The sequence below is a fragment of the Brassica napus genome, chromosome C4 (assembly GCF_020379485.1).
Source record: "Brassica napus cultivar Da-Ae chromosome C4, Da-Ae, whole genome shotgun sequence".
NCBI classification, from domain to species: Eukaryota; Viridiplantae; Streptophyta; class Magnoliopsida; order Brassicales; family Brassicaceae; genus Brassica; species Brassica napus.
The window spans coordinates 55741444-55751773 of NC_063447.1; the positions used below are offsets into that span (position 1 = coordinate 55741444).

At 28.9% G+C, this 10330-nt stretch overlaps 1 protein-coding gene across 1 annotated transcript; it reads right to left on the minus strand.

Annotated features, from left to right (window-relative positions):
• BNAC04G42820D lies at nt 1–3271 on the minus strand. Its single transcript, XM_048756532.1, has one exon. It carries the CDS (start codon nt 1185–1187, stop codon nt 759–761), a length of 429 nt encoding a protein of 142 aa, XP_048612489.1. The 5' UTR covers nt 1188–3271; the 3' UTR covers nt 1–758.
• Between the last annotated feature and the right edge of the window lie 7059 nt (nt 3272–10330).

The window sequence follows — 10330 nt, forward strand, 5'->3', positions numbered from 1 at the left end:
TATATATTTTAATCACATTGAGTAATTTCGTAGGTTTTATTTAAGGAAAACCTGCGAAACAATAAAGATTTGATATATGCGACCCACTATAGCCTGCGAAATATTATTTTGGTAGAAGTATAATTTTTAGACTATAGTTTATCTAATGTGCTCTAGAATTCTTTGAAATAGGATTTAGAAAGCATACACAAGTGTCATATAGGATGCATTTTTTTTTTAATTTTTACAAAATTCAGGTTATACTTTTTAAAAGATCCTCGATTAATATATAGGGGAAGTGGAGATAAAAAAATTTCCTATAAAATAAAAGGTTGGTCCATGTTTCCTCAATTTCATTGCAGTGCTGCCATGTAGGCAATTTAGAGTTATAATTAGCTGGTATCTCATCGAGATTAAATTATAAATAATACAAAATATAAGATTATATATGATTCTCAAATAATATATACGGGATTAACCAAATAGAATTGAGAAGCCACCTCTCTTTCACAAAGAGGCTTTTGCTGATCTATATATATAGGGAAGAAGAAGATTAAACAAAACAAACTAAACTAAACAAATCATTAAGCTGTTTACTTGTCAAACAAGAAACATTATGACAATATAATCACTAGAAAAAAATAATAAAAATAGGAATGGTTAAGGAAATAGAATCAAGAAACTGTATCCATTTCATTTTACCCTTCTTCACCCTCTCTTGCTTTCTCTTTTCCATCTTCTTCATCATCCTTTGTTTCATCTACATTCGACTCTCTTTTTTATCTATCATCTACATTGACATTATATTCTTCACCATTCTTCATCGATGTATCTTCATCTTCACAGTCTGTTTCCGCCTCTGCCTCTTCATCTTCTTCTCCGTTTCTTCTTTTACTCTCTGCTGTCTCCTCCATAGAAGCATCATCTTTTTTTCCTTGAGAACTCTCTTCCTTGTAACCAAAGTCAGGATGCTTAAAGAACAAATACATATGAGAATCTTCTCTTACTCCTAAATTTATCAACATCGTTTCATCTTCATCCTCCATCACCATTCTCCTATCCTCTTCATTTCCGACGACAAGTATCAAACGCCTCACCGATAATTGCACCTCCTTCGCAATCTTCTCCTTTAATTCCTTCACCGTCGCATTCTCACTCACCTCCGTATTTATAAATGTCCCCGTTATTATCTCCACACTTACCCTCATATTGTCTCAAGAATCAAGATCTTGTGTTGTATGAAAATATGAACTAACCAAACACAACGCATGCGATTCTTGTTTTCAACTCATATCTAATGTCGAATATTTTGCTTGATTTTTTTGGTAAATAGTATCTCGCTTCATCAAAGTAATTAATTAGTTGCTTGCGGATATCTTGCAACGAGATTTTATATTTTTATTTTGCCTAAGCAGGGTTCTTCCACAATAAAAACCCTCCCCACAAGTTTAGCGAAGTAATTAACAAAAACTAATCAGGCAACTGCATAATGATTTATGACTTTCATAAATTCCGTTCTACTTCAGATTATGGGCCTAATTGATAATGGCTGTAGTGGGGCTTTTAGCTGCAGCTGCAAATTTTATTGATGTAGAATTATTTCAAAAACTTTCAAAAGAATAGATATTAGGAGCTTGAAAATTGATTTTCAAAACTAACATATCTTCTTTACTAAAGCATGATTGTACATTAATGTGGCTTGTGGAAAGCATTTACCAGTCACCCCTTGTGTTTAAACATTTTACGGAAAGAAATACAAGTGTAATAGCATTATTATCACATATCTAATCTACTAAAACAAAAGTACAAAAAAGAACTTGACCCTGAATCTTCCTCAATAATTACCATCTCATGCCATTGTAAATAATGTTATCATAATTAGTTTAACGAAATCTATTGTGCGATTTTAAATTCCAAATTTATATAGAAACTAATTCATAATTTGTATAAAAACTACTTTCCAAAGTTGTTTCCATATATTTGTCGTACGATCTTAACAATGGAATAATACCTTATTTTTTATGGAAACATTATCATACCTTAAATCTCTATAGAAACTAATTTCGAAAGTTGTTTCCGTATATCTCTCGGGCAAGCTAAATCATGTTTCTTCTTATCTCTAATCTTGCCTCCCAAGATATTCCCTAAAAATTGCCAATCAATTTTAGTTTCCATATTTTGTGCCACTTATTCTAACAATACCTAATATTAATTAGCATATATTTTCAGATATTCGATAATTTTAAAAAATTCAATGACGATGATATTTTCACTGTATAATTCATCGGTTTACTTTGGGTTGTCATTTGTCAAACCCTATGACATAGATCGAGGATACTGATTCTCACTGCAAGAGTCTTGTCAGCAAAAGCCTTGTACGTGTGGCTGATATCAAGTTGCCTCCGTCCTACATGTAAAAAAACCATCTCTCTTGTGATTGTCTCAGATGTTCTCGATTATCTGTTCCAAGTAACTGAACAGTATCATGCCAAACTTGCTAGAGTTGCTTCAGATGGCCTGGTTCTTTTTTGCAGGTAATCTACCTTAAAACTTTGAGAGTAATAAAAAAATTTATTCGAGTTTTTGGTTCCTAACTTTTGGCCTTGGATTGTTTCTAGGTCTCCCTGGTCAACAAAGGGCTAAGGTTTACTACACTCTGTTCTCAGTTATTTTATAAGTAGCATTAGAATAATAGTTTATGTAGCTAGCCGTTTGCACTGAACACATGATTAAATGACTGGTTCTTCGTCCAGACAAGCTTAGAAAAAAAAACGAAGCACCAAACAAGATGTTTGAACAAGCTGTTTCCAAAGGGATCATACAAACCAACCTGCCAAGTCTTCCACCTCAAAACATTACATTAATCATCCACTACTGTTCCACACTAAAGCATATTCACACGTAAGAAAAAAATAGCATAATCGTTTTTTGAAAAGAAAGAAAAAATAGCATAATCATTATTATCCTCTGTATTTTGTAACAAAGTTTTTGTCCTTTGTATCCATCAACACAATTTTTTCATATTGAATTTAAATCATCAGTATCACCAGTAATCACCCCCATAAACACTTGGCATGTTTAAATCAATGGAACTTAAGGTTATCCCTTACAATGACCTCTCTACCCGCAACCGCAGACGTAAACTTGATCGCATTGTGACAATCAACCTAAACGTCATCGCTAGCTTCTCGCTGTGATGTCCACCAGGACCACCGCAAAAAAAAAAAAAAACAGATTTTTTGTGTAAAATATTAATATTCATTTATTCTAATAAAAGTGAAGTACAAAACAATATTAACCTATTTTAAAATGATTTTTTCATCTTTTTCTTTTTTTTAGCTAATTTTAACCACTTTATTTATTGTCTTTTCCAAATAATTTGGCTTTATTTTTACAGAAGTACAAAATAGAATTTTTCTATTTTAAGTTTTTTATTACCTCTTTTACATTATTTTTTCCACTCTTCCTAATTACTTCATTAATTATATTAACCATAATAATTCGAAAACATTTATTTTACGTGTTAACCATAATAATTTCATAAGTTTGAGTGAAATTGACTCAATCATAAGAAGAATTCAACATGTTAATATTTTTTATTATTTGTTTAAATACAATTAGACATAGGCATCCATGTTTCCGTTCGGGTACGGATCGTTTTTATTGGGTATTAGATTTTTGGATATAAAATTAAATTTTGTTGGATATTATAAATTTTTCGGACGAAGTTTAGAAATGTCCAAATAACCAGATCCTTTTGGGTCCGGATAAATCTGTAGGAACCTAGAAATATCCAAAATAAATTATGTATTTAGAAATGTCATCAAACTATTTATAAGAATGTAAAATTAACACCCGCACGGACGTGCGAGTCAAACTCTAGTTTATCTTATTAAAGTAGAAGTACTTTAAGCTTTTGTTTGGCAACACATATAGCAGTTAAAAAAAATAGTGCTGTCTGGAAACATGAATAACAGTAAGTTAGGAAAAAAAGTAATGAATTTATGCTATTAAAAAAATTTGGAAGTTCATTACTTTATATTAAAAACTAATGGGCTTATGTTACGTGATATACATATTCAAATCAAAATAATAATTTAAAATTTATTTATATCAAAAATTCATTCGAAAATATACATATATTAAAATTTTGATTTTTACTATCATATTTTCTAATAACCATTATAAAAATGTTTTCAATATATATAAGAAAAATACAATACAAAGCTCAATTTCAAACACCAACTTAAATTATGATTTTTCTATTTCACACTGAAATTTAAAAATATAATATATGTGATTATTTATATGATTGTGCCTATAAAATATTATTAATTATATGATAACACATATAAGATATATAATAGTGATTAGGGGTGGACGTTCGGGTTTGTTTTCGGGTCTGTTTGGGATTTCGTGTTCGGTTCAGATCTTTGAGGATTCGGTTCGGATTTGGATAACCAATTTAAATTATTTTAAAATTTTAAAATTTATTATATGCTTTAACTTTTTTAAAAAATCTATAAACAATAGAATATATTACATATAAATTTAAATAACATATGTCAGAGTACCTAACTTAATATATAAATTGGTTTGGTTTAAATATTTGGATAGAGAATTAATCATTATTTAAGTATTTTTTGAGTTTTGTATATATTTTCAAGTATTTAAACGAACTTAAAAGTATTATATATATTCTGGATGTTTATATATATATATATATATATTAAATCTAAAAATAATTAATATATATAAGTATATAAATTTGTTTTGGATACCCAAAATACTTCGGTTCGGATCGGATTAAGTTTCAGTTCTTCAAATACCAAAATTTTGAATAATTCAGATATTTAATCAAGTTTGGTTCGGATTTGGTACTACTTATTCGGATTGGGATCGGTTTGGTTCTTCGAATTCGAGTTTTGTTTCCAACCCTAAATAGTGACATAAAAAACAAATAGCGTCATATTTTTTAAAAAATACACCCGCGTGGGCGCGCGAGTCAAAATCTAGTATATATTAAAAAAGAAGCATTACAACATTTTAGCTATGCTTCTTAGTTCTTAACATCTCTAGAAAAATATGTTAGTCCACTAAACATATATTATATATTTGTCATTAAACTAACCATAAATTTATTAACAATCTACAGTTAATATTTTTCTTTCTTTCCTTAAATAAAAACTACGGAGTTACCAAAATTGAATAGAATATATATTTTGACAATTAGTGATTTTAATAATAAAGATTTGATAACAATTTACATATCCTCAATTATTATTTTTTAATTCTATATTATTAAAATAAATTAAACAATAATGTTAACCATATAGATTAGATTTTTTCATATATGTTATATTTTAAATTTCATATATGGTTTAAAAAATTTAAATTCAGAACTTAATATTTTAATTTCGAAATTTGCATTGAACTTTCAAGAAATATTATAAATTATTAAAATATTAAAAGTCCCACACTAATTTTTTTGTTATTAATTTTTTAAATAGTTTGTTAAAAATACAAATGATCATAAAATCATACTATATATATATATATATATATATATATGTGTGTTGATATTATTTAAATTTAATTTCATACAATACAAAATAGAGAAAATAATTGTTTAAATGTATTCACCACAAAATGATTATAAATAAACCATAGTGATTTCTTTAATTTATGTATCTGTGTAAATTATTCAATATATATTTATTAAATTTTTTCATAATATGTAAAAAATGTTACATATAATAATACGTAAAAATAAAGTGTATATAAAGTATTCATTAATCTTTTTAACAAACAGACTCATTCAAAAAAAAAAAAACAGAAAGGTAAACAATCCTTAAAATTTTGTCTTATACCAACCCAATTGCATGTAGGAGTTACTTATCTAGTTCATTACTTTACTGTTGCACGGCACCTTTCACATTAATAAACTTGTTATGATTTTACTAGTTGAACTAAAGCTAACACATAAAATAACACAAAGCAAGACAACACGATAAGCAATGAAAAAGACTAACAAAACAATAAACATTAAGGCTACACAATTAAAGTAACTAAAAAGGTTAATAAGGTGAAAACATTGGATCATTAATTGGCAAATCAACTGATTATGGCAAACTAAAAAAAAAAAAATGATGCAAGTGTAACCAATTAGCCCAATCCTATAACATATAGCCGACAGTTGTGACACTCCAGTATTCACTTCACTAATCATCTAGCTATTCTAAATTTCATTTGCAAGACATTTAGATCACTATCCTCGTGAGGTTTGTACTCGTGATGGAGATCAGCCGGGGGCCCCTCAATTGATAACGGTTCATTTTGCCGAAGAATCTTGAGCCTTCTGCAGTACCACCGGCCCTGGCCTAATAAGCACCAGCTTTAGGCGCCAAATTAGGCTATATATTTATGGGCATAAAAACCCCAAAACATGCATGTATCTTAGTGGTTGTGTGCTTCTTAACTGAGTTGAGGGCTTTCGGTTCTAATTACAGGGGGTGACCAAATCTGTTTTTGCATTAGGCAATAATCTAGATTGGGCGGGGTCTGGTCTTCTGCCTTAACCCAATAATTATCCGCCAATTGTTGTTTGACTTGGTGACTGGACTAATCGGCCTGGAATATAAATGCAGAAAACATATAAATGAGATAAAAGGGCAAAAATGTAAAAGAAAAAAAGCAATAAACTATTATATAAACATGACATATGTCATATTTTCGAATAAAGGAAATATATCATATTTTGTAGAGGAAAAAAGTACAAATTTGGAAAAAAGATCTAACGAAATATATCATATCCATAACTCAAAGAAACAAATCAAATACTAATATACAATATTCATAAAAAATGAAACAAATCACAAATACTAATATTTTTAGGAACGGATATCCGATTTGATCCGTTACATATATATGCATATATTTTAAATTTATTTTATATATAATTTATATAAATATTATCATTTATATAAGTTTTACAATATTTTTAAGTATTAAATTTATTATATATTTATTAGAATTTTAAAAAGTAAATAATTATTTTTATTTTTGTAATAAAATAATATTATTTTATATTATTTTGAAATTAAAATAATTTTATTTGTACAGATCGTGTGGATATCAAATTAAAAATCTTAAAATTTTTGGATATCCGGGACAATGAATATCCGGTTGGCTACTGATCGAATCGAATCGGATAATTGATTGTTCTGACCAAATAAATTGGATCATGAATACCTCTAAAGATCCAGATATTCAATCCTTGCTCACCCCTACTCCTAATGGTTAATAAGCTTTCAGTCACCTTTGGTGAGAGGCATGCCGCAATTATGTTACTTTCTAATATATATTGACTTCAAATGATATAAATTAACATATATCAGGTTAAATATAATTTATTTTATAGATTTATATATAAAATACTTTGAAATTTTCTTTTGTGGATATTATAGAAAGTGGACCTTAATTAAAAGACAGAATGAAGACTATAAGAAACAATTTTTGTGTTATCAACTAAGGGGTGCCTAGTTGAATGCCGTAGGTGCTCCAAAAAAATTATTGTTTCAGGTGTATCAGACAATGGGCTTAGACTCCACTCTATATATAGTTGTTTTGTTGTGTTTCACAAAATGATTTTATGCTCAGCTCTATAATTGTTTAATCTAAATCACAAAATGGGCTTAGACTCGGCTTGATTTAGGGTTTGATTGGTAAAAGCTTGATATAGGGTTTGATTGGTAAGAGCTGTGATTTCATTTTTGGTTGTAGAAATATAGGTGTGATTTTTTTTTTGCTTTGGCTTTAGATTTTTAATTTTTAAAAGTCTTTAAATTTGAGTTATAGGTATTTGTCTCGAGAGAACAATTATAAAGACATGAGTTTAAAGAAATGCTGTAGATTTTTAAAAAAGGGTTGTGAGCTTTAAAAAAATACAAATAAAAATTGGTGTAGATTTAGAACCGTAAATATAATTATGCATGTGGAAAGCATCTACGACAATTGCCAATCACACCTATAGTTATTTCGTGGCTTCGAAACAATTTTAGCTTATAAGTAATATATTGACACCAGAGATAGATTCGAGATTTTGGGGATTTAGAACTTCTTGTAAGGATTTTAGTAAAAAACAGATATTCAATTTGAAGTAACTGAGATTTTTTCCGACCATATATTTAAACAACCCAAATATATTGTAACTGGATGTTGAATTCGGAGTAAACTAACTTACAATATGGTTTATACACAGAGCCTGTCCTAGAATATTTAAGACCGGAAGAAAAAAAACAATGTGGCCAGATCTGTAACCACTGATGGTCGAACCCATGAGTTGAAAAAGGCAAGTTTAGTGAGCATTGCCACTATACTAAAGGGAATATGTTGATTATAGGGTTTTCTGCAAAAAAACCCTCAATGTGATTTTTTTTTGCAAATTAATCCGCGAACTCAAAAACCCACGGGTCAACCCTCCAAGTGCCAGTCAAACCGCAATATAACCCTCGGCTATATTTATGTGTATTTGACTGTGTATAATTTTAACATTTTTTCAATACTAGGTCGTTTTGGCGCTAATTTTTTAATGAAAAAAATTTGTTGAACTCCACCTTCATTGTGCATTTACGCAAGCTCCCATGTCCGAGAAAAACAAGGTCATTTCGTTTTAGAAATCTATATAATTGCGTTTGTTAAGTAAACAAATATATTTGTTGGCCGAGATGGTTATATAGCATGCACATGGTATTTAAGGTTCAAATTTGAAACCACGAGTTCAACAAATTTTTTTCATTAAAAAATTAGCGCCAAAACGCCCTAGTATTGAAAAAATGTTAAAATTATACACAGTCAAATACACATAAATACGGCCGAGGGTTATATTGCGGTTTGACTGGCACTTGGAGGGTTGACCCGTGGGTTTTTGAGTTCGCGGATTAATTTGCAAAAAAAAACCACATTGAGGGTTTTTTTGCAGAAAACCCTTGATTATAAGGTCGAATTTTATTTATAAAATTAATGGGCGAAAGCAACTTGATGCCAGGCCTGGAACTTATTATCCGAGATCCGCTCCGAAAATAGGATATCCGGGGTGCCCGGATCCGAATCCGGATAGTAAAATCTTGGATCCGTGCAAACCGAATCCGGATCCGGATATCTTAATTTTTAGGTCCGGATATCCGGATCCGTATTTTTAAAATACATTAAATTTTTAAATTTTATTAATATTTATATTCGATATATTAATATTTATACATGAATTAATCTTATAATATTATATTTTAGTTTTTACAATATTATAAACATATATAAATATATTTATAAATATTTAATTTATGTATTATATTAAAAAATTAGTATTTTTTGTTAAAAAAATATTTTTAATTATTTTGACGGATCCGGATCCGGATATCCGCGGATAATAGAATATCGAGACGGATATCCGAAACCCGGATATCTGGAAACCACGAATCCGGATCCGGATATTAAATCCACGGATCCGACGGATCCGGATCCGGATCCGGATACCCTAAAATTCCCGGATATCCGGATCCGTCCCAGGGCTAGATGCCAGGGCCGGCTAATTATACAAATATAATTTCTGCAAACAAACTAAACCTTACACACTAGGCAGTCTTAAAATTTGATTGTATATTTAGTTAATCAATAATTTTCATTATTTTTTTAAAACATGATTATTAGTCTGGTCAAATTCATTTGATTTAGTAACTTGGTAATAAAATATTTGACTAAAGACTACTTGTAATGATATTTGACGAGGTTTCCAAAATAAATGTTACATTTTTTTTTCTTTTATTGACTTAAAAAGATATTTGTGATCGATGAAATTAGTAAGAATACCGTTTTAGATTTTCCATCTTGTTTCTTATTCCGATCATTTTATTTTTTGAATAAATGATCAAATTGGTAATCAATCAAATAATTCCCTATTCTTTTATTGATTATAACCTTTTTATAAGATTTTTGTAATCAATCAAATTAGTAAGAATATCGCTTTAAATTTTCCAATTTTTTTCTTATTTCGATCATTTTTATTCTTTAATTAATAAATGATGGTCCAGTCTATACTAATAAACCAAATTTCCACCATTGACCCAAATTTTAATTTGTTATTAACAAGATATATGATAACATACATATGTTACATATATAAATGAACCAATCTTGAATATGTAAGTTAATCTGAGACCAAACAATCGCACAAGTAATTTAAAATTTAAGAATAAATGTTACTTTTCTTTTATTGACTTAAAAAGATATTTGTGATCGATCAAATTAGTACGAATACAGTTTCAGATTTTCCATCTTGTTTCTTATTCCGATCATT